The sequence below is a fragment of the Anolis carolinensis genome, chromosome 3, assembly GCF_035594765.1.
Source record: "Anolis carolinensis isolate JA03-04 chromosome 3, rAnoCar3.1.pri, whole genome shotgun sequence".
Classification (NCBI taxonomy): Eukaryota; Metazoa; Chordata; class Lepidosauria; order Squamata; family Dactyloidae; genus Anolis; species Anolis carolinensis.
Genome location: NC_085843.1, coordinates 139,846,277 through 139,873,907, shown reverse-complemented (window position 1 = coordinate 139,873,907; position 27,631 = coordinate 139,846,277). Strand labels below are relative to the sequence as shown.

General features: G+C 40.6%; 1 protein-coding gene across 13 annotated transcripts in view; it reads right to left on the bottom strand.

Annotated features, from left to right (window-relative positions):
* mycbp2 (MYC binding protein 2) overlaps positions 1-27,631 on the bottom strand; it is a 207,433-nt gene that overhangs the window by 130,505 nt on the left and 49,297 nt on the right. For 12 of the 13 annotated variants that reach the window (XM_062975545.1, XM_062975546.1, XM_062975549.1 and 9 more), the window contains exons 8-18: positions 27,479-27,575; positions 19,478-19,551; positions 17,935-18,073; positions 17,419-17,495; positions 15,260-15,464; positions 14,966-15,130; positions 14,379-14,537; positions 11,937-12,141; positions 11,011-11,156; positions 10,231-10,332; positions 6,681-6,788 (exon numbers count right to left, since the gene is read on the bottom strand). In XM_062975545.1, the coding sequence (XP_062831615.1) occupies positions 6,681-6,788; positions 10,231-10,332; positions 11,011-11,156; positions 11,937-12,141; positions 14,379-14,537; positions 14,966-15,130; positions 15,260-15,464; positions 17,419-17,495; positions 17,935-18,073; positions 19,478-19,551; positions 27,479-27,575 (1,477 nt within the window). The remainder of the gene's footprint in view (positions 1-6,680; positions 6,789-10,230; positions 10,333-11,010; positions 11,157-11,936; positions 12,142-14,378; positions 14,538-14,965; positions 15,131-15,259; positions 15,465-17,418; positions 17,496-17,934; positions 18,074-19,477; positions 19,552-27,478; positions 27,576-27,631) is intronic. The other variant, XM_062975550.1, reaches the window with a different exon arrangement.

The window sequence follows — 27,631 nt, the reverse complement described above, 5'->3', positions numbered from 1 at the left end:
CACAGAAACATAGCAAGCTGCTTTATAGAAAATCAAACCACTGGAGCCATCCAGCTCAGTGTACTACACAAGGGTTGGAAAACATAGGAGCTACAGACCACACATGGTCCAGGAGGAGCACTGTGTGGCCTTTAGGCTCCTGCAGATTCTAACTACCCCATTCACTGGCACACTAATCCAACTGGTGTCTATATGAAAGTTCTAATGGCGAACTTCACAATCTCTTATGCAGAAAAGACCCCTTGTCCAGACATGCAAAACAACAGCTACAGTGGTCCTATCTACACCATGTGAGATCTGCAGGGACTAAATTTGGTCCTCTGGGTCCCAAATATGGCCAGCCTGGTCTATAGCTAGGAAACTTCCAAGGTTTATTTCATGGTAGAGATGCCAAAGACTGAACCTTAATACTTCTACATACAAACCATCTGCTCCACTACTGAGTTATGGTCCTTCTAATTTGCCTGATCATATACTCTAAAACTATAGGAACAATGAAAAATTGAAACAAATTCCTATTTTTATGGGGTATATATTTTTAAGGCAAACATAACACACAAGGTGGCTAATAAAAGTTTCTTACCACAGCTAACTAACAATTAGAAAATGCCATATCTAATCTAATCTAATCTAATCTAAATCTAAATCCATAATAAAAGCGAAAACCAGTATGTGTGTATGTGGCACAGATGTCTGCTCACACAGACAGCCTCCGGCCTCCACAAACAGGCTATAGTTCCCAGGGTTAAGAATCTAGCAAGTCACTCTTTTCCACTGACATTGCGGTTACAGCGAGCGCCATGAACATGCAGCCCAGCCCCTGCCAATGTCCTTCCCAAACACTACAGCCCACCACCCAAGGAATGCTTTCGTTTGGGGACAATTTCATCCTAGATTTTGCTTTTTCTTCCACCACAGGCAGGCATCCCAGGGTTGTCCATTGCTGTGGAATTTGCATGGCCACTGCCCTTTCCTTTCCAATCTCTCTACATAACAAACAGAACAGAACTGAGCTGCAACTAAACTTACTGGAAGAGTTTAGGGATTGACTCCACATGCTGGAAGTTGTAGTTCACCCTGCACTGTAGTTCACTGTCACTCCTACTGGGAAATATAGAGGAGTTGTAGTTCACCTACACCCAGAATGCTATTAACCCAAATAATGATGGCTCTCGACCAAACCTGCCATGCAGACCCGATTTGACTACTGGTGGGTTTGGAGGGGAACTGGCCTGGAAGTTAAGGACTAGTAGGTACTGGGATTTATAGTTCACCTGCAATGAATGAGCATCACACTTGGCACACAGAGCCCCCATAACCAATACAACATATTGGACAAGTTTGGGAAAAAGGGAGTTATAGTTCACCTGCAACCATATAAACACTGACCCCCACCGACAATGCACTAGGACCACACTTCACACAGACTAGCCTCATGACCTACTGAACATACTGCAGGTATTTGTGGGAAGGGGCCTTGATTTTGGGAATTGTAGTTCACCTCCATCCAAAGACCACTGAACCCAGCCAATGACGAATCTAGATCAAACTTGGCACACAGACTGAATATTGCCTGCTATGGATACTGATAGATATTGGGAATATAGATACTGGGAATCTAGAAATTGCAGTAGTTCACCCCCATCCAAAGAGTACTGCAACACACCTGGTACACATGCCCAAAATGGCCAACTTATAATACTGGCAGGGTTTGGGGAGGATTCAGCTACGATTCTGGGAATTGTAGTTCACCCACTCCAAACAAAATACATGACATTAAAAGACAAATAATACCATTCTCAAATGACCCGGGCATTGCCGGGTCCCCAAACTAGTTAAATATAAAATACAAAGGCAAAATCCAAAAATTTAGAAAGGAAGCATAGACCTAACAGTGGTTGCACCAAAAACAGCTACAAATTTAACTCCCAGAACATTTTTAACTGAAAATGAATTTAAGTTAAATTAGATGTATACTCTTTAAATTTCAAAGAAAGCAATGGCAGTAATGCCATGGTTATTACTTGTTAGTACTGTGCATGGCAAGCTCCTTTTCACAGAGTGTACCAAAGAAACCCCATTATGAGACAATACAAAGTGAAACAAGAGGCTAACTTCTGGGTAATAGGGATGCAGATTGTACCTTTTTGCCCATTAGGGCCTCCAAACCAGGAGAAAAAATCCTCCTAGGTATGAAGGGAGCAAACGATCATCTACATGTGCTCAAAATCTGGATCCGGTGACCCTTAAGGCATGTGGGATGGTGACAAAGGAGCAGTGACAGGGCAGAGTGACCTAACAAATCTTAAATTTGTTTTTAGAAGTTTCTTCATCTTTTTAGCTCTTATCTGAGACTTTTTTTTTCATTTTTCATTATTCTCACTTTTTCCTCTTTATCTCCCCACCCCTTCTTTTTGGACTGGATTTATACCTAGATTATATACCACTGATATTTTGAATATATCATTATTTTGAAAGAAGATTTTAAGTATGTTAAGCAGGACCAAACCAATAAATTGGAAAGTGAGAGAGAGAGAGATGGAAAAGGAGAAGGATAAAAGAAGATTTTCGATACCAAACATGTCCCCTAAAACAGGAGGTAGCAACCAAAGAGTCCTTGAAGAACTTCAAGCACTGAAAAATTAAATTAAGCAAATAGAAATTACATCAAATTTGAATATGAGCTGGAAATGAAAGAGGTAAAGATTCTCTTGTTCAGATGACTGTTGAATTGAAATAGATAGTGTGAAAGATACAAAATCTAGAACAAACAAATAAACAAGAATAGGTTAGAGAGAATGGAAAAGGACCACAAAATAATTTTTGATTCAATGGTGCTTAGGGACATAAGAAAATAATGATGCAAATTTAAGAGCTACGGTAATAATGTCTTTGGCTAACTTTTTAGAGTGTGATGAAGATTATTGTCAAAGAGGTGGACCATGTCTTTTGTGTGAATACAATGTTCCCTCACTACTTCGCGGTTGACTTTTCGTGGATTCGCTGTTTAACGGTTTTTCAATAAACTCTAAAAGACTATTATAGATCATAAAAAATTACAATTTACAGCCTAAGGAAGGGAGGAAGGAGAAGCCAAAGGGAGAGAAAAGGAGCCCAAGCGGCAACAGGAGGAGAAGGAGATGATTTATCAACACACAATTGGTTGATAAAGACTTAAAATAGTGTATAACTACTAAAATAATGTACAACTATTAAAATAAATATAGTGTCCCTACTTTGCGGATTTTCAATTATTGCGGGTAGTCCTGGAACCCCAGCAATAAGTGAGGGAACACTGTACACAAACAGTGCCACATGTCCTGCCTTACAACATACCTATTGGAAATAAAAATACTTACAAATACCACCAACACTCTATTTTTGTATTTAATGACTTGTACATTTTGATGTTAACAACCTAGGGGATACAAAAGAAACTGGTGCACATATGAACATGCTGTTGTCAACAATGCATTACATTGTACACGCTAGAAATAAACACAAAACCTGGCAGTTCTTATCAGCACTTTTCTGCCTTGTTGTGCCTCTCAAAACCTAACAATATTTGACACTGACTGCTGAAAGTCACTCAGAGAGGTTTTGAGAATGACAGGAAGTCTGAGCCACCGAGATATGGCATACGCAGATTCTATAATTACAAGGATAGATACATAGGTACCTTTGCCAGGGTAAAGTGGAGGAACTTGGAAGTGAAATACGTACTGCTTGCTGAACATATGCCACAGGTTTAACTATGTTGAGCATATTTTGATATACAGGCAGTCCCCAAGTTATAGACAAGAGAGGTTCTATAGGTTTGTTCTTAAGTGGAATTTGTATGTAAGTCAGAACAGGTAAATTTTAAGTGTAACTTTAACCAAATATGTACAGATAGAGATAGAGATAGACAGACAGACAGGTAGACAGACAGACAGATTTTTGATAACATTGAGAAGTTTTAGCACTCCTGTGACATTTGTTTTGTTGTCTGTGCCCGTTCAAAAGATTTCACCTCACTTTCTGTCCCTGTGATAATTGTATTTTGAAAAAAAATGGCTTATAGAAACAAACATTGATGATAAAGCTTCAGTGGAGACACATTTTCCCATAACAGGGGTTAATAACAAGGGTAGATTTCTCTCATTTTATGTTGGCTCACCCCCCTTATGAGTCAGATGTAAGTAAGATGTATGTAAATTGGTGACTGCCTATATTCCCCTAGTTCCAGTGGATAGTTCAGTTTCCATTCTAGTTCTTGCCACCCCCCTCTCTAAACATATAAGAGGGAATGTTTGAACAGTGAACTTGCATGGATACAAAGATATTCTCCCTTCCTCTGGAAAATAAAGTTATGTAACATAAAATTAACATCTAGGTTTTTATTTATTTTGTATCAAAAGCATTGCATAAATTAATATAAAACTGATAAAAATAGAAAGAGCACAAGTGGCAAAATATCTTTTGACCAAAAACGGGCAACAGCGACAGCATCTAGGTAAAAAATTCTAAAATGCAGTGGCTGTATTCTAAAACAGTTACCTCTGGAAACTCCAAATAAAGATGACAAGCAAGTATTCTTTATTAATTAGGTTCCAAAGACTGATTGGTCTAGCTCAAGTGTATGCAGCATAGGCCCTTGGCTCATAATCAGCTTGCTCAAATTGCTATTATATATTCTACTACAACTCGGTCTAACAATATGAATAAAAATACATTTCCCCAGGAAAGCATATAATATGGCCTTCCTCTCGTGATAAGTCAATAGGCAACCTGAAGGCACAAATATACAGAAATTATCCTATTACAAAGTAATACGTAATGGTGTAATGCTTTTTATAATGTGTAATACGTAATGCTTTTTATGTAAGCATTACATAATGTGTCATATGTATTTTTTATGAAAGCATACAAAACAAAGTACTATAAAATATATTGTTTTTCCCATCTGAATTTTCTATTTAAAAAATATTTCCTCTGTATACAGCATGCTATTAAATTTTATTTCTGAAAATTAAGCACACCGTCTACTGCAATGCACAGTAAGCTATCTATTTTCACATTTCAACAGACCAGACTGTAAAATCTTATGCCAAAATAATGAATTTAAAAAGGCTTGTTTGCAGACTTATGAACTTACTGAAAAGCCTTTAGCAGAACATGTACCAGTTGTTTTAACAGAATTAAAACATTTGGGGGTTTGACAAGGGAGTCAAACAGTATTAGAATAATCAGTTTTGTTACTTTTTGTGCTCCAAAAATGTTATAAATATTTATTTTTGCTATTTCTTGTATTTTTAAGAAGTAAAAAACTCCCAGTCCTGCCCATGAAGAGAAAGCAAATGTTTTGCAGTTTGCAACAGAATGTGATTTTTTTTCCCCTGGGGGAGGGGGGCGGCGCATATCAATGAAGAAAGAGTGTCCTATTTGCTGATGTTCTACATGAGCATACGTTACTAAAAGTGAAATTGTTTTCTCCAAAATGGGGAACACCAGTTTTCTATTATTTATTTACTGTATTTCTACCCTGCTCTATCTCATCCCAGAGGGGACTCAGAGCGGCTAGTTTTCTATTCAGAGAGCAGTTGCTCTCAGTTCCATGATTTCCAAGAATAATATAAAAGGAGTGTTATATTATTTAGCCCTCTCACATCAACCCACAGAAAGGCTTATTTGGCCATCCTTACTCTCATTATTGAGGGAGAGGGGGAGTAATGAATTAATGAATGGAAGAAAAAGTCAAAAGTAACATGTATGAGGGTTGAATGAAAAGTAATGCCTCCACCTCAACAGATGGCAGTACTGGTATGCGGCAGGTACTGGCTTGTTCAGTAGACTCTCCTCTACAGTTCCATTTGGCGGGAAGCCTTAGCATTGAACAGTTGTGTTGTTAAAGTGCGAAGTATTGAATCCTGCGCAGACGGTTGGTCAACTTAAGCAACATGCAATTATTGAATTCTTGACAGCAGAAGGTGTCACCCCAAAGGAGATTCATCAGAGAATGCAAGCTGTTTATGGTGATTGTGTTGATGTGAGTACTGTGCGTTGTTAGGCGAGTAAGTTTAAAGATATTGAGGTGGGAACATCTGACTTGTGTGACAAACAAAGAGTTGGACGTCCTGTGACAGCAACCACCGAGTTTCACAATGAAAAGGTTGACAGATTGATTCAGGACGATTGTTGTATCACACAGAGGGAAATTTCAAGCATAATCGGCATTTCATAAGAATGTGTGAGTCACATTATTGTTTTGCCTGGCTATCGGAAGATCTGTGCATGATGGGTACTGTGAGACGTTGGTTGCGGAAACAAGAGTGTCGACTTCTTCCGTGACGGCTTCAGAAAACTTGTTTATCGTTGGCAGAAATTTATCCAATTGTCTGGTGATTATGTGGAAAAGCGAATAGTGGTAGTTAAAGAGCACATTCTAAGGATTATTTCTGCGTTTGATTTATTAAAATATTTCCATCCAAACACAAGTAATGAAGGTGGAAGCATTACTTTTCATTCAACCCTCATATTTTAATATATTCACCCTAGTGAATATATTAATAGGAAAAAATAGGAAAAAATCATTTTTCCTCAGTGTTTAGAGGATTATCCAAGTTCTATGCTTTTTTCTTAATACCCAGAAGATGAAGGATAGGTGTATGTTGACCCAGCCAAAAAGGAAGATCAAATACCTTTATGCTTGTCTCGCTTATGCTTTAGCTGTGATGATTGGGATCTGATTCTGGCAAGAGCCTGCTCTCGATGGTTCAAGAAAGTAGGACCAGGAAATACAAAGGGGCCTGAGGAGAAAATTTTTTGCACATGCATAGGAAAGCTCAAAAATGGAAATAATGAAAAGAAAAAAGAAAACTCTTAAATTAGAAAACCGTGATGGAATGACCAATATTCAATTTTATTATTTCTGAAAATGACGACACACTTGATTAAGAAGCAGAGTACTTCTGAATTATCCCACATAAACATAAGAAAAAACGTTCCTAGTAATATAAGGACTTGAAAAGTGGAACTAATTTCCTTTTTAAAAATTAGTCTTCGTTTTACAAATAAATCCAATACAGACCAACGTTCACACATAAATGAATAAAACTACCCTATCAAACTGGAAAACATTCAGTCCAAAAACATGAAGACTAAGCAGGTAGTACTTGCCAACATGCAGTTGAAAATTGTGACCTGCCTGTGTGTTTAATATCACATATATAGATGTAGGGGTAGAACCGCATCTAAGCCACCAATCCAAATGATTTTGAAAGTTACGAATCACACCATCAGGTCAATGTATAGAAATTCCTATTGTAACACGACACCAATGGGCCAACATCAGCTAGTCAAGATGAGCAAGAGAATGGGAACCATCGGCACCATCCCAGTCTTTCATCTGTAGGCTAGCACTGTCTGCATAAGGCTGGGGAAAAGCATATTACTGACAAAATTATTTTTGTTCAACCAAAAAAACCGCACTGTCCCAATTAAATGTAAATCCTATCCCACAGGTCACACTGTTTGCTATCTAAATCATAACTGAATTAATCATCTCCAGTACAGAAAATTTGTGTACTCAATCACAGAGCAATACTACATGAAAAATTGAATAAACATTACAGGTAGCAATCAAGCAGCTGTTCATCTCTTCAGTGAAAAAGGTCAAAACTCTCTTATCCATCAGATGACCAATGATCAGAAATGTTGGAAAGACGGACCCTTGCTTGTCACTCTCTCTTCTCCAGGATCCAGGCTCTGCTAACTCACTCTTTTTAGCATTCCCAATCACTCACCATGCTATTTATTTGTCCAGTCTGCCACTGAACCTCTCTCTTTTCCATGTCCCCAAGAGGGGGGCTTAATAGCAGTTTCTTTATCTTTGGGAGAAGGAGGACTTGGAACTAGAAAGGGGACTGGTGGTGGATGGGATGACTAGATTATTCCTATGTCAGTCTCAAAAATAAACCCAGCTGAGCTTTATGGGACTTCTATGTAAGCAGGGATAGCACTGCGGCCCTGAAAGGAAAGGAGTGACAGATAATGGTAAGAAGTGGTTGTAGGCATTTTAAAAAGTATGTGTCAAAAGGGCTGGCTTGTTTTTCAATTTGCCTTCTGTGATGGTACTCTACAGAAATCAAATATTGTATTCTGTATTTAGGCCTCAAATCCAATTTTTACCTTATAGTCAGTCTTTTTGGAACCCTTTTTGGAACTAACCTCTGACAAATGGCCATTCAGCCTCTGCTTAAAAACCTCAAAAGGTTTGAGCATGTCCCACTGCCAAACAGAACTTCCTAAACATTAGGATGTTCTTCTTAATGTTTAGGTAGAATCCTAAAATATATGACAAGTAACTGGAATGACTCAAAAATCACATGAAAACTAGAAGATTCCTTAATACCAATAGTAGCTTTTGCCTCTGTTCTTCCCATCATTGCAAGTTTTAAATATATTTCAACTGCTTGTTGGCCAATATTCTGACACAAATGGCAGGAGGAAGTCCACTTTTGCACACGCTGGATTCCCCATCCAAGTATGTAACTCAGATACTGGAAATATTCACAATTCCTAAAAAGTGATTGTGTTGCACAACCTTGTCTAATCAATAAGAATCCTGAATACTTTTCTTTTCTCTTGAGAGCAGGCGGTGAAAGCTTTGGATCCTGAGAGCTTTTTGCTTTTACTTCTGCAGCAAATCATCTGTAGAAAAACTCCCTCTAATTTCAGTGCAAATTCTGCTTTCTTTTTTTGAGGGTCAACAATGTCCTAACACATGTTTTTTCAAAAAAAAAAAAAAGACACAAGACCTGCTAGAGAAAAAATTGTGCTGTGTTTACAGTGGACTCTGCAGAAAATGCTTCAGCTGTACTCCACAAAAAGAAAAATGGAAAAGTACAGATAAAAAATCTTTTTCCAATATAGAAGAAATCTCAGAATTAAATATTATCTTCCATTTTTATTAAGCAGACTCCATGGCTAACATACGGTCCGGCAAATGTCATGGTGGAACTACCCATTCTACTACAATCAGCAATAATGTGTAATCACTACATTCTTCCTTTTAACACATAGCTCTTCCCTATTGTCCATGGTGGTCCACACCTTGGTTACATCTAGATTGGATTACTGCAATGCGCTCTACATGGGGCTGCCTTTTGAAGACAGCCCAGAAACTGCATCTGGTGCAAAGGTAAGAGGCCTGGTTGCCAACAGGAGCTAGCTACAGGGAGCACACAATGCATCTCCTGAAGCAGCTCCATTGGCTGCCGATAATCTTCCAGTCCCAATTCAAAGTGCAGGTTATGACCAACAACGCCCTTAACGGTTCAGGTACTGCTTATCTTCGCAACTGTATCTCTCCCTACAAACCAGTGTGGGCTCTTAGATCTGCCAGGGAGGCCATTCTCTCACTCCCGCCTGTCACAAACACGGCTGGTGGGGATGAGGGAGAGGGCCTTCTCGGTGGTGGCCCATTGGCTCTGGAATTCTCTCCCTAGGAAGATCAGATTGGCTCCCACCCTGTCCACATTCCGTAATGACTTAAAGACATGGATGTTTCAATGTGCTTTGAACAATAGGTTAGCTCATGTTTTGGACTTCATCTCACAGAATTTCAGGCCATTGGACAAGCTGACTAGGGCTTTTGGGAGTTGAAGTCTGAAACATCTGAAGGGCCACAAATTTGACACCTCTGCCTTAGGGTAACTGTATGTCAGAAATACAGCAGCACAGCAAGAACACATAGAGCAGCAATAATTGACCTTTGTATTTTTAAAAAGGCAAAAAGCACCCCATTCACAAGCACAGAGCTCTACTACTACTGGCCCATTAGGTATTTGCATTTTTTAGTTTACATTGTGTCCCAGAAACACAGCATCCACTCCACCCTCCAAGAACAGATCAGCCCCCTTTCAACTTTGTATTGTTATAGACACATTTCAATTTCAAGGAGTGGAAATAATTTAGAATTCAAGAAAGGCTGACTGAGTTAAATCTAATCCCTTTAGTCAAGATAGTTCTGCAAGAATAGGGTCAGAAACTGAGGTTCCAAACCCCTCTTTACCTTGAGTCCCCATGGGCAGAAAGGCAGAGTATAAAGATGATGATGATGATGATGCTAGTAGTTGTCGTAATAATAATAATCATGTATCTGTTCATATCTCTGCAAGAGTTTATCAGAATTATACTCATTCATCTAATGACAAAATGGCAGGTGAAACAAAAACAAATTCTACTAACCTCTTCCTTCCTCCAGTCTGTGCCTCCTGTTCACACGCTGCCGCTTTTCTTCTTGTCGTAACTGGAGATGTTCTTCAATATTAACACCTGGCACAGGGACAGCTACATCAAAGGGAGACAAGTTTGTAAATAATGAAATATAAGAGTAAAAGAAGAAACACTTAACACACTTTTCATTTTTACTCTGAGGGACTCCTTGGGTCTCCAAATGTGGGGAAAATGCCCTCTGTGATCATTATAGGACATTTTGAGAATGTACTGCATTTGGGGGCATCTTGGGGGCTGCATAGGGCCCATGGGCTACGTATTGTCCAGCCATAACCTAAGGGGACCCCCGGTTCATCGCCAACAATGAGTATGCCAAGCCATCAACCCCGCAATTTTGTCCAATTCAATAACTAACACACCAAAGTTAATTCTAAATGATATTGTTATTCCACAACAATTCCTACAAGATATAAACCAACAATAATCTTATCTAAACCTAGTCCTAGAGGGAGGGCAGGTGAGGAATACATTCAAGATTTGAATGAGGGAGACAGCTTCAGGATGGCAGCTTATGCCGAGTATTGATCTGTGAATTCCTATGCCAACAGCCAACCAATCTAAGGCCTAACTGGCTGAGCATTCATGCCATTCTACAGGATCTTATTAATTTATAAAGTCTTTTTAGAAGGAAAATGTAGCACATCACAGCAACAAAAATCTTGCCATACTTGCTACCCTCGCTGTTCAGACATAAACATAATCTTTGAAGATTTCCATTTGCAGATCACTTACCTAGCAGAAGATCCAGCGGTATCATTTCTTTAACAGCATCAAGGATTCCTCTTTGTCTTGCTTCCTGGCCATCTAGTTCTCTAGCGCAGGCTTTGCAACAGCCACACACAGCGCAACCAGACTCACCAGAGCCACAGCCACAGATTCTAAAGAAAGCAATGATTGCAGATAACATGCAGCACTCATTCACATAACTACTATGGGAGCACACCATTATGCAGCTCTTTCAGTTGAGCTTTTGAACACTTTTTATTTAAAAAAATTATGCAGCAAGTACACTTTATTGCTTCTTTTGCACCTTCATACAAAAAAACCTGCAATAGTAATTACAGTTACAATTTCACATTTGAATCTCAAATAAACTGTTGGTGTCTCCCTTGATTTGGGGTGACAATCAGAATTAAAATCTATATATTGCATATATAAAAAATTAAATGGGTCAAAGTATGCATTAATGAAGTCAACCTTTTAAGAAAGAAGTTGCAAAAGGATTCAGATTCTTTGAAATCAGATGTTTTTAGTCCAGATTACTTTATTCAGTACCACCAAATTCATGAAAATAGGGGACGAGAAGAATATCTACAGTTAAGCACATGTAGCAAAACAAGTATTTCCCTTAAACAGCATTCTTTCAACCAGAACTAATTTGAAAGGAAAACAGAACAATCATATTCATTTCTCATTAGAAGTAATCCCATTGAACGTAATGAACTGGTAGCTATGCACGCAGGGTTGCAACCTAAAGACCTGAGACTGCTTTCCTTAACCATCTATTCCTGCAGTTTCCATCAATGACCTACAGGAATTCACCATGGTTTCTGAAAATATACAGGAATGCCTCCTTGTTAAATGTAAGTTTTTTTCACTTTAAAAATGTAAATGATATACAACACTGTGCCACTAACCATTCCACATTTTTTACTCACCCTCCAGGTACTCTGTCAGGTCGCCCACTGCTAACACAACTTGCTCCATAGCCAGTGCAATCGCCACAAACTGTACACACCATGCATTGTTCCAACTTCCATTTATGCATGCCTGGTGGACACATCATGGATTTCTCATCTTTTTCATCTAGCTCTTCTTCTAAATCTTCATCCATTGCTGTTGCCATGTTTTCAACTCCAAAACCTATAAAAAGGAAAAATATAATTCATCCAGCATTTTATAATAAAACATAGAAATACAGAAATCCAATAGTATGCTAAGCATATGAAACAATAATTCTACATGTTACTCCATTAAACACAGCTATGTTAAGACAAGTATGTCCCATGGCAGAAGATAAATGGGAACTTTGGTTAGCAACATGCACCCCTGTTCTCCATAGATAGGAAGCATGCATGGTAATTCACTATATACAAATTTGGATAGTTATAGCTTATTACAGTTAGTTAATGAACTACCATAACTACACGATTTACATGAGTATCTATACCAGGTCAGGATAGTTCTTCCCTGCCTCCCACAAAGTTTGGTTGCCAGATGTAGGCTCGGTGTGGTTTTAAAGTAAAATAGTGGGACTCCAAGCAGCTCAAAAGAGTGATGCTATTTAGGCTAATTAGTGATGACATACAGCCAGTTTTTCCCTTTTCTTTTTAAAGCTCTTGAAGCCATCTCACTCTACCCCAGAGTCATATATTTTTTCCAGGGGCCCATGCCTCTTGCGTTCTGTATTTTAAATTTCCAGGACAAATTCCATGTCCTAACAATTTTCATGCCTCTGTTTGTATTCTTCTAAATAAGGACTGAGGCAAGTGTGCATACAAGGAAAATGTGTTATAACAGCAAGTGTTACCTGCATGAATTATTATCATAACCCCATCTGAAAAAATTCTGAAAAATAATCTTGTACTGATTCATGTTTCATCCTTTTCTCTCCCTCCCAAACTGCAAGTATTCCTACTAAATAGAAAGCAGAAAACCTTTAATTTCCTAATCACACGTGCAGTTCAAGAGAGAAGAAAAACTACAAGCTTATTTTTGATCAAACAAACCAGACTTAGTGTGTGTGATGACTCATGGGCCTTGTAGTCCTGTTCCTAGTACTATTGTGGCAGACGAAGAGGAAAACATGGGATTTTCGCCGGTTCAGCCAGAGCCGGAGCCTCTTCACCTGCAGGATGTTGACGTTTGCCCTCAAGAATTCAGCCAAACAGGCCTTGTGCAGAACTCCCCCCCGTTTTCCAGGAGGGAAAATTATGCTAAAGATAGGGGAGCCAGGGAGGCTAATAGCAGAAGCCTGAGAATCGCTGCCAAACAAATGGCTGATTAGGTCTGCTTCCCTTGGGAAATTCTAAGGAGTCATGTATCTGGACAGAGTTGGGTTTCGCTTCTCGTTCTCTAGGGAAAGAGTTCTGTTGGTGGGAAAACGAGACCCAATATAGGTGCTTGATGCAAGGGATACTTTGCGGAGTCAATTGATCAGCTTGAGGAGAGAGATCGTGTGTGGACTTCGTAATCCCAGTTCCTTGCTTCCCGGATCAAGCTTCAAGCCTTGCCTTGTCTCACGGATTTACCACAGACTCTGTTTCATGCTTCATGTTCATCTTGCCTTCAGTCAAGGATCTAGTCGAGTATCAAGTTATTTTCCAGCCTTGTTGTCAAGCTTCATTGGACTTTAAAGACTCTGTTTCCCCACACTATTGCTTGGCAAGGTGTGTGTTTCGGTCAAGTGGATTAAAACTTTGAACTCTAATATCTTATATTGGACAATACATTTCTGGACTATATTTGACCTTATCTGAAAGGTCTGCTTCTGAACTATATTCTTCACTTGTTTTTATTGATTTTATATATTTCTTTAATAAAGATATTAGATAGAGACTGGCCTCTGTGTAAGGTTATTGGTGCTCTGCAGCCTGGGTCCTGACAGTGTGTTTCAAAATTATAAGGCTTGCTAAGAAATAAGACACTATTTCTGTTTAGAAAATACACAAAACCAGAAGAAAATTTAACTGGGAACCAAGAATATCAAGAGTAATGACTGGCAATTATGTAAAGCAGGGACTTCCTAGGACCATAATGGATGGATCATTATAACTGAAGGGTTATTACATTGTTATTACATGTACTAGCATTGCACAACAGACAGTTATGTTTGTCCACTACCTAGACTATGTAGCAGATTTTAGGACTGCCAAGTCAGATGACGGAAAAGCATTTACATCTATTGCAGATCAGATGGAAGGGTGGGTGCTAGTTCAGACTTACAGTTTCATTGGGGGCTTGCAAATGTGAGCATAAAAGCAGTGAATGAAATAAAAAGGACAAAAACAGATAAAACAGTTCCTGATACCAACATGCCACAACACCAAATACAGCAAGAACAGAAAAGGAATACAGTCAACAGAAAGAGAAATGCTGACCTTTCCCTCCCTGACTCATGGAGCCTGTGTCTCGTCCACATTGACCTTTGTTATTCACACCAAATGTCCAAACTTCTCCATTCTTCATTAGCACACAGGTATGAGCTTTGCCCATAGCTACCTGGGTTGCAAAATGGCCTTTCAAATCTGTTACTAAATCTGCAAGATGAACACAATAAGTGGTAAACATTTTTCCCTCTTTTGAGAACTGTGAAAAAGATTTGCACCACGGGGGGGAGGGAGGGCAGAAAAATGATAAGTTACCAATAAAGGATAACTAAAAATGGTGTAAGTTCTATGTAAGTGTTGTGACATTTTAATCAGTATTGGTAAGATATTACCTTATTATGGCTTTTGGCTTTTTTTTTGTAAGGAAACAACACAACTATCTAAAAAATTTATTAATACCAAAAGGAATTACTGCTGAGTAACATGGTTGAACAACAAGAATAACTTAATTCCTTATCATTGCATATCTGTCACAGTTCAATTTTTCCTTTTTCAACTACCTAGCTGCCTATCATAAATCATTTCTTTCACAAATGAACCATACCGCATATTCTAATACATCTCAACTATTAACTTACTTGTGTTGTCAGAGTAAATAGCATCCTTTCCAAACATGTATAGCTCTCCATCTTTAGAAATGACTGAACTGCTCCCATTATTACATGCTGTATACACCACATTTTTTCCTTCCATCTTGATAATCTTTTTGGGCTTATAAGGTTTAGACTGCCTCCTGCTTTTGGCTTGGGGAAAAAAGAAAATAAAAGGTGTTACCTTGTATTGTGTAAGTTTTAACATGTTACTGAAGAAAGAAATTTTGTAGCATCTGCCTGTACTAAGAGATGCAACTATCAACAGTATCCAAAACATACTTGATTCTCCATCTTCTCCTTTACTTGCTGAGCCTGTGAAAAATATGCTTCCATCTTCTGCCACGAGTAAGGCATGGGAGCCATCATGCCCAACTGAGAACTGAACAATCTTTGGAGATTTGGTGATTGGTAGCTCTACCCACTTCCCTGATGAAGGACCACCTTGCTTGATTCCAAGGCTCTGGTATTTGCCAGTGTAATAAATCTGTAGGAAGTAAGGCAAATACTGAAGAATTACATAGACCATAACAGAAATGTATAAAGATCAATGTAAAAAAGAAAAAGGAGCAGGCACAGACACATTTTTCACTGCAGCCTATGGAGGCAATATTTTGTAAAACAAGAAAATGTCATGCTAAAATTACCCATGTCTGAGCATCACACAGAAGATATGGCCTTGGGGTTTCAATGCTTCCAGATTGATGTTCATTTTGCAAAATTTCTTATTTTGTGCTAAAAATAGGGCTGGAGATCCAGTGACATATCCAAATAATGTATACAAGCATTTCTGCTCCCTCCCATCCACATTCTATAAGGATCTGGCAGTGGGCTGGAGCCAAGGGCTCACTGATCAACAGGTGGGTTGGTTGGGGCTTGGATACAAACTCATTCATGGAAACAATTGCCTCTGTAGCTGTAACCAACAAAAGTTGTGACCTTTTAATTCCCAACAAATTTTGCTTCATCCAATTTAATCTTTTATTTAATCCAGTATCTTTTCTATCCTACTAGATTGGGTACCCAGCGATGCTCGGGTTATTTGAAAAAATCATTTTTTTAATTTTACAAAATGCATAAGGTTGTGGGTGAACTACAACTCACATCATGCCAGGTTAACCCCCAGAAACTCCATCAGTGGTCAAAGTTTGTCATGTTGGGCAAGTTTGCTCTAGATGCATCATCAGTGGGATCCATGTGGTCTCTGGCTGCATGGTGAACTACAGCTCCCACCATGGTGGGTCACTTCCCCTCAAACCCCTCCAGTAGGGTCAATTGGTCATGGTGGTTCTATGTGGCAAGTTTGGTCCCAGTCTACTGTCGGTGGTGCTCACGGTGTCTCCGGATGTAGGTGAACTACAACTCTCAGAAATGAAGGTCAGTTTCCCCCCAAACCCTTCCAGTGTGTTTAGTTGGTCATGGTGGTTCTTTTTGCCAAGTTTAATCCAGGTCCATCATTGGTGGGGTTCACAGTTTCTCTGGTTGCAGGTGAACTGTGACTCCAAAAAATCAAGGTCAATCTCTCCCTAACCCTTCCAGTATTCAAATTTGGGCATATCGGGTATGTGTGCCAAGTGTGGTCTATTGTTGGTGGGTTCACAGTGCTCTCTGGATGTAGGCAAACTCCTATAAATCAAAGTGAATTTTCCCCAAAGCCCTCCAGTAGTTTTTATTGTTCATGAGAGTTCTATGTGCAAAGTTAGGTCCAAGTCCATTGTTGGTAGGGATCAGAAGGCTCTTTGATTGCAGGTGAACTATAAATCCCAGTACCTACAATTCAAAATGTCAAGGCCAATTCCCCCCAAATCTCTCCTGTATGTTCTGTTGATCAAGGGGGTTCTGTGTGCCAAATGTGGTCCAAGTCCAGTGCTGTGTCTTGATGCAGGGTGAACTAAAACTTCCATCATGTGGAGTCAGTCCCTCAAACCCTGTCAGTATGTTGAGTTGCTGCTCAGTTCTACTCTGTTTGTAATGCAGACAGAGTTGAAAAGAGTAGGAAAGGGTTATGGGAGAGGCAGTGGGTTGGGTCATGCAAATTCCACACCAATGGAGAGAGAAAGGAACACTGGGATGTGGCACTCACTATAACCTGCAATGTCACTGGAAGGAGAGCCACTGGCGTCTCCTGTGTAGTGTGAGCTATTTACTGTTTTGGAGGCGGGAGTCTGTTTAAGTGAGCATGCCACCACATACACATTTTCACTTTTATTATGTGTATAGATATGCTGAATTGTGATTTTTGTTATCCTATGTTTCACTTTCTATGGTATGTTCTCAGTTATTGTCATTACTTTTGTATATATTCCACTGCTGTGTCATTTTTTTGCCTATATTTACTTCATGTTCTCTGTCTGTGCATCCTTCATTCTATGAACACAAAAAACTACTTTAAAAAATCTCATTTCTGTTATACAGTTGATTAGCTAAAATAGTTTCAATACCTTTCCACTAGCTGTTTTCATGAGTGCAAATTCTCTTCCTGCACCAAGAACAGCTGACTCTTCATCAAACCCTGTACCTGTGAGTATAAAGTTTGTAATATTTTTAAAGCCATATATTATAAAATCAAGTGCATACACGATATGAATTTTCCACAGTTGGCATTCCATCAAATATTCAGTAAGATACATTTCACATGAAATAAAGGTTATGCAATATATTCTCATTTAAATGTTACAAACATAACTACAGGGCAGAAAGGTGGGAGATCAAAATGTACTCTTGTAGGCACTACAGTTATAAATAAATAGACTAGCAGCAGTAGATTGTTAAACTAAAGCATAAAAATAATGGGCTGAGAGGGGCATTCATGTAGAAAGACTAGCACCATGGCTCTGCACAAGTTTGATTCATGGTGTACCATGCTATTACTGCAACTATCTGTTTTCTAGGTTTTAATTTATTTTATGCTATGCTTATTTAAACGTGAAGATGAAAGTAGAAAATTTATTTCTTACTGATAATATGCAAGTCTTTCTCCAGATCAAATAATGAAATACCACAAGCATGTAAGCACTTTCTGGCAAGCTTAAGCTGCAGTTCTTGCTGTAGCACAGGTTCCGTGCTTGTTGCAAATATTCGAACCACAAAGCCATCCTACAACAAATAAAACACCAATCTCAACAACTTTAAATATCTGCCGATACAAAGGATACTCAATTGTACGGTGAAAGCTCAACAATCGCACAGAACATCACATAAAATAAGACATATGCAGGTTAAAATGACAACTCATCTTAATAAATGTAAAAGCCAAAACCCCTCACATTGCTGAAATGTTAGTTATAATTTGAAGTGCTTCCGTATTATTCACATATCCTGATGCCATGACAGCCAGTACAATGTTTATGTTACAGAAAATATAATTCCTGAAGTTCATAAAAGGCATGCCATACTTTCTGGTGAATATTACAAACATTTAGATAATAAGAAAAGGAGCAATGGAAAGGTGCTGAAATCTCCAATTTGAAGTTCTTTAAAAAGCAACCAAATGTTGTACCTCACTGTACAGGGAATTAGCAAGGACAGTGTGTTTTCTGCAACAAAAATGAGAATAAGAAAGCCCATTTGTGATCTCTGGCACTATTCCATTTCAAAAACTTGTCTGTTTTTTAATCCAGGAAAAAACACAGAAACAATGTGTTAATAGGAATTAAAACACTATCAAAACCTCTTGGGTCTTTTACATGCTTTTCACATACCTTCCCAAAACAACTGTCTTCCTGCAAATAAGTGAATGAATGTTAATAGTATCAGCAGCTCATATTAGAGTAAGAAAAGATGCACTGGAGAACTGGTGTTGGAAGAAAGAGTTAAAGCATACACACACATACTTCATTCCAAAATCATTCCAGCCCTGTAGCTGCTTTTAGCAGGGGGAGATATCCAGAAATCCAGAAATCTTATTACTAGCCTCTCATGTAGAGCAGCCCTTGACCAAACTAAAGACAAACTGAGTATCCAGCTTGCACCAATACACAACTAAAATAATCCCCTTCTGCATAAAGTGGTATGAAAAACATTTAAATTAAAATGCTGAAAATACATATAACATCCACTGATATATATAAATGCTAAAAGATGGAGAATTTGAAGGATAGCATTTATATTAGGGTGGCAATCATGTAGCTTATGGGCTGCTTGCAACCCTTGGGAGAATGCCATGTGGCCTTTGACGCCTGGCCTACTTCCAAACCCAGTGTTGTAATTTTTAATGGCTGAAAAATGCTTTGGGGGGACTAAAATAATGTCTAAAAGAATGTTCTGCCCCATAAATACCATTTTGATAAAATGGATACTATTACAACAAAACTGTAAAAAAAAAAAAAAAACACCTGCAAAGGTCATCCCAAACCCATGTGGTTGCTGTTACCTGAAGCTCTAAAAATGGCTAGTTGACCTTTAGCAGTCACTGATTCAAAAACCAATAGTGTGCACCTATATACGCACTCACATAATATATTCTCAAAAAATACAAATCGGAGGACACACTATACTTACATCTCTAGAAGCAGCTATCTGATTAATATACTCTCCATCAGTGAAAAGAATGTTCTGCCCTTCAGTCTGGCAATCTAGAGAATAAACAATTATGCTTTATCAATTCTATGCTTCTGTAAATATGTATTCTAATTTAAAGGTCTATTATGTCTGTCATGTACACGTGAGAGCAACTCAAGTCAGTCAGAAAAGATGTACTGGAGAATTGGTGCTGGAAGTAGCACACACATACTTCTTTCCAAAATCATTCCAAGTGTATAAACTTACTAAGAATCACAAAACCTAATATGTTGGGTAGTTACGCCAAAAGAAAGCTTTGTTGTAGGTTGTTGGACCCAATTCATCAACTGTTTTGGCTATCTTTTGAACAACTTTAAATGTTTGTATTTTTAGTTCCTAACTGAACATTTAGGAACTTATTCCAATTAAATTTTGCATTTCAGAGACTCACATCCCAAACATTTCTGTCTTAAGGTTAGGTTTAACTGGCAAAATTCCTGCAGTCTTTCTCTTAATATTTCTGCGTTTATTCCATTTTGCATGGAATATGGTATAATTTTTTTAAAAGGACTGAAGTTGCTACCGGCCAAACTTTGGTTTCATTTAATTTATGAACAAAATCATTAACAGCTATCTAGACAATGATGGGTGAATTCTGTAGTGGCATATACATAACTGACACTAACACTATAATAAGAAAGAAAGTCAAAATGTGTGTTAATCTTCCAAAGGAAAAGATGGGTTGCTTACCTGTAACCATGTTTCTTTGAGTGGTTATCTGTGGAATCCGCACATATGGTATTGATTATGCCTAAGCAATACTTCCGGAACACTCTCAGCTGTGAAGCTGTGGCTAAAGCCCTGCCCGGCCTCCCCATGAGGCATATAAGGCCCAGGTGGGGATATAGCCACAGTTCCCACCAGCGATGGCAGCGGGCGAAAGAGGCGGCATGATAATCAGTGGGGAGGATGGGCGGGGATGTGCGGATTCCACAGATAACCACTCGAAGGAACATGATTACAGGTAAGCAACCCATCTTTCTCCTTCATGGTGTCTGTGGAATCAGCACATATGGTAGATTAGCAAGCTACTCACCATGGCCGGTGGGCGTCATGCCACTGCCGAAAAGAGGACCGCTCTGCCAAACGCTGCATGTCGCTTGGATTGGAAGTCCATCTTGTAATGTATGACAAATGTCAATGGTGTGGCCCATATGGCTGCACGACAGACATCCTCCAATGGTAGGATGTCAAAGGAGGCCATTGCTCTTGTGGAATGGAGGCTCCTTACCATTCAATTGGTAGGAGAGCTTTACTGTGGGCACCACCCAGGCTGACAGCCTTTGAGAAGAGATTGGCATTCCTTGGGATGACGTGTGATAGTGAAGGAAGAGTCTAGTCAACTTTCTGAAATTCTTCATCCTATCGAGATAGTACAATAATGCCCTTCGGACATCAAGGAAGTGGAGACAGCGCTCCAAAGGTGTTGTTGGAGACGGAAAGAAAGCTGGCAAAACTATATCCTGTGTGTTATGAAATGATGAAGCAACCTTTGGAAGGAAGGCAATATCTGTTCTCATCACCACCTTATCGGCATGGAATCGCATGTAACAAAAATCTGCATGCAAAGCACAGAGCTCACTAGCTCTCCATGCTGATGTTAAAGCCACCAAAAAAGCCGTCTTCTACGAAAGATGGCAGAGTTCTGCTGTGACAAGTGGCGACTTTGCGAGCACAGAGAGGACAAGTTGGAGATCCCAGGCAGGTGTAGGTAACACTCTGGGAGGATTGATGTTCTTATATCCTCGTAGAAAACGTTGTACCATGGGATCCTGAAATACATTTTAGAGATGACAGGGCCAAGCCCCTATCTGCTAAAGAAGCCAGGAAATCCAGTAACACTGGTGTGGGTGCTGTGAGAGGATCACAGTGCAGTTGGTTCACAAAGGAGACAAACTTATTCCACTTGCATTCATATGAACGCTTAGTGGACGGACGATGTGCTATGTCTAATATCGTCTGAACAACGTGGGAGAATGGTGTGGATGAATGCGCCATGCAGTGAGTTGTAGCCATGGAACATCCAGGTTTCGACCGTGCCCTTGCTCCATGGTGAGAAGATCGGGCTGTTGAGGAAGACGGTGGTAGTTGTTGCTTTACAACTGTCAAAGCATTGCGAACCATGGTTGCCGGGGCCACCACGGCGCTATGAGAATGCAGTTGGCATTGTCCTGGTAGATCTTTGAAACTACCCTGGTTAGTAGTGGAATGGGAGGAAAGGAATACAACAGCTGGTCTGCCCACTTGTAGAGGAAGGCGTCCCCGATATTCCTGGTCCTGCAACGAGTCTGGGTGCAGTACAGATGACACTTGGTGTTGTCGTTCGATGCAAAGATATCGACAGCTGGATGACCCCATTCCTGAAAAAGCCGGTCCACTTCCGTTTGGTGCAACAACCACTCATGGCTACTGAGTGTCCCCTTGCTGAGGCTGTCGGCCAAGGTGTTGTGTCCTCCTGGTACATGAATTGCCACAAGGTGCATGGAATGCTGGATACACCAGTCCCAAAGTTGCATAGTCAACTGTAGCAAGGAGCGGGAGCATGTCCCTCCTTGTTTGTTGACATACCACAGGACTGCGGTATTGTCTGTCCTGACTTGCACCATTCGGTTGGAGAGGACATCCTTGAATGCCGGAAGCCCCTTGAAGAGTGCCAGAAGTTCCAGGAAATTGATGTGAGAGTGAGACTCCTGTGGGGACCACTGGCTCTGAATAGTGAGAGACCCGGAATATGCTTCCCACCTGTGCAGAGAAGTATCTGTTGTTATCGTCCTTGACAGCCCACGAGGGCGAAAAGGTATTCCGCTGCACACATTTGCACGAACCATCCACCAACGGAGGGATTGCCTGACGGATGCAGGTAAGTGTAGCATTGTTTGAGGTGCAAGTGGAGCAGGTTGAAGGCTTGATGAAACCATGCCTGTAACAGATGCATCCGAAGCCGAGCATATGCCGTAACTGCTGTTGTGGATGCCATATAGCCCAACAGGTGCTGAACACGTCTGGCATGTACCCATGAAGAATGAAGGGTCTCCTTGAGGGCCTTCTGAAGGGATTGAAAGCGCTCCTCTGGCAAGTAAGCCCTGCCTGTCAATGAGTCCAGACGCACTCCAATAAACTGGATGCACTGCTGTGGTTAAAGATGGGACTTGTCGCCATTGACAACTAGACCCAGACCTTGAAGAAGGGAGAGGGTGAACTGAATGTTATGCAAGAGCTGGTGTCGTAAATCTGCCACCAGAAGCCAATCATCGATGTATGGGAATACTGTGATTCCTGTACATGAAGGTAAGATGCCACAATAATGGTCATGCATTTCGTGAACACGCGTGGAGCTGTACAGATCCCAAAAAGTAACACCCGAAAGGAAAAAGCGTGGTCACCTATCATAAATGAAAGATATTTATGATGACAAGATGCAATAGGAATGTGAAAGTACGTATCCCGAAGATCTATCGTGGCAAACCACGCCTGCTCATTCAACTCCCTCAAGTCTAGTATAGGATGCTGACCGCCATCATTTATGGGGACTAAAAAGTACTGAGAAAAAAGCATCAGAAAAGAAATCTGGGTGCAATAGGACAATCGCCCCTTTGTTCAATAAAGTATGAATCTCTTGCCAGAGAACATCAGACAGCTGTGTAGACTTTATGTAGCCAGTCTTTGGCAATATATGGAACTCATGCGCATAACCATGCTGTATTATGCTTAGTACCCACTTATCCATGGTGATTTGTTGCCACGCTTGGGCAAACTTCACCAAACATGAGCCAAAACAAAAATGCACCCCTGGTAAAGGATATTCCTACACTGCAGTCCCTAAAAATGAAGGAGAGCTAGAAGAGTGAGGGGCCACCACCATGTGTGCCCACCGTGTCATGAAGAGAGGAAGGGCGAACAGACGAGGCACAAGCACCGCTAAAAGCAGCTCTTCGATTTGAGTTGATAACGCCCTTTACCCTGCTGGCACGAGCGAGTTGGAGGAGCCTGTCCTGAAGTAGCTGTTGATGTCGCCTGAGGAAAGACCTATTTCCTGAAGTATACGGCCCCCGGGTCTGCGAGGTAGATGGCGCCCATCTACTCCTAGGCTGGTATGATTGTTGGCGCTGAAAACCATACTTGGAGGCTGCCTAGCACACCTCTTGAGTATTCTTCAATTTTGTATCAGTTTCAGGGTGGAATACTCCATCATTGCTGGTTGAAATGCATTCTTCCAAAGCCTTACCCTGCTGTGACAGAGTGGAAGACCTGAGCCAGGCGTGGCGCCGAATTGTAGTAGATGTAGTAAACATGCGCCTTGCGACTTCTGCCGTATGTCCTTTTGCGCCCTTGTCAGGATAAACGCCTCCTGTTGGATTGTCTTTACATACGTTTGATGTTGCTGTGGAAGGGAGACTAAATACGGTACTATATTATTCCACAGGTACTCTTCATATGTAGCCATGTAGGCTCCATAATGCGATAACCTAGTCACTGTGCCAGCGCTTTGATGAACCTTCTTGTCCATAGACTCCAATTTCCTGCCCTCCTTATTATGTGGTGAGGAATGGGTTGTGCTTGACCTTTTATTTTGCATCTCAAGCACCACACCATTGGGTTTTGGTAGCTTTGACACAAGGTGCTTTTGCCAAATCAACCTTGTAAAGAGCACCTGCTCTTCTAGGCACTGGAGAGACTAGCAAAGGTGCCAAGTCTGGTGCTGTTGCAGGTTTGAGCAAGTAGGGCACTGATGGAAACACAGTAGTTGCTGGGCCTTGCTGTTGTTGCTGATCAGAGGGGAACAGATGGTCCTCTAGTGGTTGATCAGGCTTTGCAACTGGGAGTGTCAATGCTTTTGACAAACGTCCCATAAGTGAAAAAACCCAGTGAAGCCTTCTGGCAGCAATGAGTCAAGGCTGTTTGTCCCCTTCAGAGTGAGATATCTCTGAATGTGAGGGGGAGAGACCTTCCTTAGGGTCTATAGCTGGATCTTGCAGCAGCTGTGGCAGGGCCTGTTGTGGAGTGAGCACTGGCGGCTGCACACATTCCTGGATTGGCCCAAAGAAATACTCACAGCCTCCTGGAGACCTATGGATGAAGTCTTGCTGACTTGACTGTCTCCTTGGTGGAGAAGGGAAGAGTGGAGAGGCATATGGCATAGGGCTTTGTGAATAAAGCGACGGCGACATAGATGCCACAGAATACTCATCTCTGTGCATGCCCTCGCACAGACTGCGTTTTCCATCCAAGGGGCGCCATTCCTTCCCACAGCTGTGTCCCGACCGCTCTCCTCCACTGTCAGGGATAAGGCAGGAGGGAGGAGACTGCGGCTGCTCATTGGAGGAGGGTGGGCTACTCCCACTTGGGGGAGCAAGGCCACAATGCTCTCCTCTCTTGGTGTCACTGGAAGCAGCTCCAGTTGCTTCCTTGGTGGCTGCAGGCGAAAGCCAGGCGTGGCTGGAAGCAGCGCAGGCACAGGGCCGGCAAACTCAGCACGAGGGGGCATGGCCAGAATGGCGCCAGCAGAAGCTGCTCTCTGCTGCTTCTTCTTTTTCTGCAGCTCCACAGGAGTTGGCGCCAGCATTGCCTGTTCCTTGGGCGACGATAGCCCTTTGGGACCCAGAAGCAGGCAGGAGCGCGCACTCATACATAAGCTCCCACAGCCATTTCTCCCTCTCCTTCCTAGCTTGTAGCGTAAAGGCCTTTCAAGCTGAGCAGCTCTTAGCCACATGGCCCTCTCCCAAACAGCCGGCACACTTATCGTGTCTGTCGGTGGCTGATAGTTTCTAAATACAGGAAGCACATTTCTTAAAGAGAGCCATAGTCAAAAACAGTCCAATGTTGTTTTACCGTGTAGAAGGGATAAAGCCAAAGCGTAGTCAATGCAGTCCAAGTTCAAAGGGTTCCAGAGAATCAAAAAACCATTGTCTAACAAACCAAGTCAATATAATATTACGAAAGGTTCCTTGAGCTGCTTGTAAGGCAGCGGAAGAAAGGGAAATGTGGCTACATCCCCACCTGGGCCTTATATGCATCATGGGGAGGCCGGGTGGGGCTTTAGCCAAAGCTTCACAGCTGAGAGTGTTCCAGAAGTATTGCTTAGGCATAATCAATACCATATGTGCTGATTCCACAGACACCACGAAGGAGAAAATGTCTTATAGCATCTAAATTAAAAGACATTTAGTTTTATATTCAAGGAAAATGTTCAACTTACATTCTTTAGCACATAAATATTTTAAACATTTCAGTGCTAGCAAAAGTAGATTAATCTTGCTATCCAATAATCCATATGTCACTTAACCATGTAGGTGGGGCTTCCTGGGATAAACATGAACTGAATTTTTATAATAAGTTGAGTAAATTTAAAAGATTGATCCTGCCATTCAAACATTCCGTCAGATTAGTCACCTGCTGTAGACAACATTTCTTGTGTTATCAAAGAATATCAGTTTTCCTTCTTGGTTCCCAGCAGCCACACTGGTTTTAAGTTCACTTACACAACTGCTTCCCATAGCATGTCTCATGTATTGGGCTAAGTCACATCTAATCATGTTCCACATACAAGAGAAATCTCTGCCTCAATCTCTTGTCCCACCCATTATGCCTGTTCCCAAGCTTTGAACTCCTTTAAAAAATCACCAGTTCATCGTGTATGCTTCCCACAGCTTTTTGCTCACATTAGTTTTCCTCAGCCACCTATGCTGTTGGGGTTACATAAATAAGCCAAAATAAAGCAATCCTCTCCTTGTCTTGTCAACAAGGAGAAAGACGGCAACTCATACTAAGCCACCATCCCTCACAGGCCCTTGAAACCTCATTCAAGGTTGTGTTAGACCCATCCAGCTTTCACTGAAGAAAAAGCTTATAGCTGAACTACATATCATCCAGGAGTGATTCTTATGAGTTCAGAGGCAGTAGTAGTTCCCTATAGGTTAAAACTAGAATGCTAAAAAAATATCATACCAGGCTAACTGCAACAACACAAAAACTGAAATCACTTAAAACACTGAAGAGCTGAAAAGGCTTCCAGTCAGCTACCAATGGGTTTTACTGTATCTTTAGAGCTGCAAGACGGTACATGTAGCTGTCCAGGTGTTATTGGATTGCAGTTCTTACTATCCTTCACTACTGACTCTTGTGGTGATATCTCATGGGAGGTGCAGTGCTATGTCACTTAGAGTACTAGTTTCCCACTTCTGCTTCAGAAAGACCAAGCCCACAACTATGCATGTAGGAACAAGACAAAAAACTATGTCATAAACACAAGCTGTCTTCAAATGGCTGCTGCACAAAATCACATCCATCTGCGGGGCTGCAGAAGCATTTATTCAAAACAATATCCAGCTCTGCACAGTGCAGAATCAAGAACATGCTGGAACTACTTGGATTTTGAATCTGAAATGGGACTCAATATCTTTGATCTTCCTGGTCTCTGAAAAACAACATTTTCAAAACAAATATATAAAAACAGGGATGACAGACCCCATTCTGTCACGCAGAAATGGCTGTTGTTACCCTCTGAGTTGGCTGATGTATTTCCAGGTGTTGGCGTTCCAAGTGCTTACTGCAAAGCTGTCAACAGGTTTTACAAAACACTATAGTTTATCTATACCAATAAGAATATGACATTTTTTAACTCTTATACATTGGACAAAAATAAATAAATAGAAGGCACAATTATGTACAGAACCTTGACAGATTTGATTCGAAATCTCTTGCCTTTCACTGGTGAAAGGCAGTAAAAACATGTAATCAAATGATGCATCACAAAATTCCATGTGCTCTAATTTGACTTAAATCAGTGATAAATCAGACCAACTCAAATCAGATATCCTATAGCTGTGTAATTTCAGATATTACTCGAACAAAGTTTAACACATCAACTTCTATCTTCCAAATTAAAAACTTTTTTATAATCAGTCTTGATGGATCCCTAACAATCAACCTGCTTTTTCATACCTGGTAATGTTACTGTGCCATCTTGCTCCAGAGATTCGGGATTTATTCGTATAGCTGTCATGCTATGGTTGTTCACATCTCTGTATAACAAATAACCCTGTCAAAATACCAGAGAACAACTGTGAAATTTTCAAAACCATATTCACATTTACA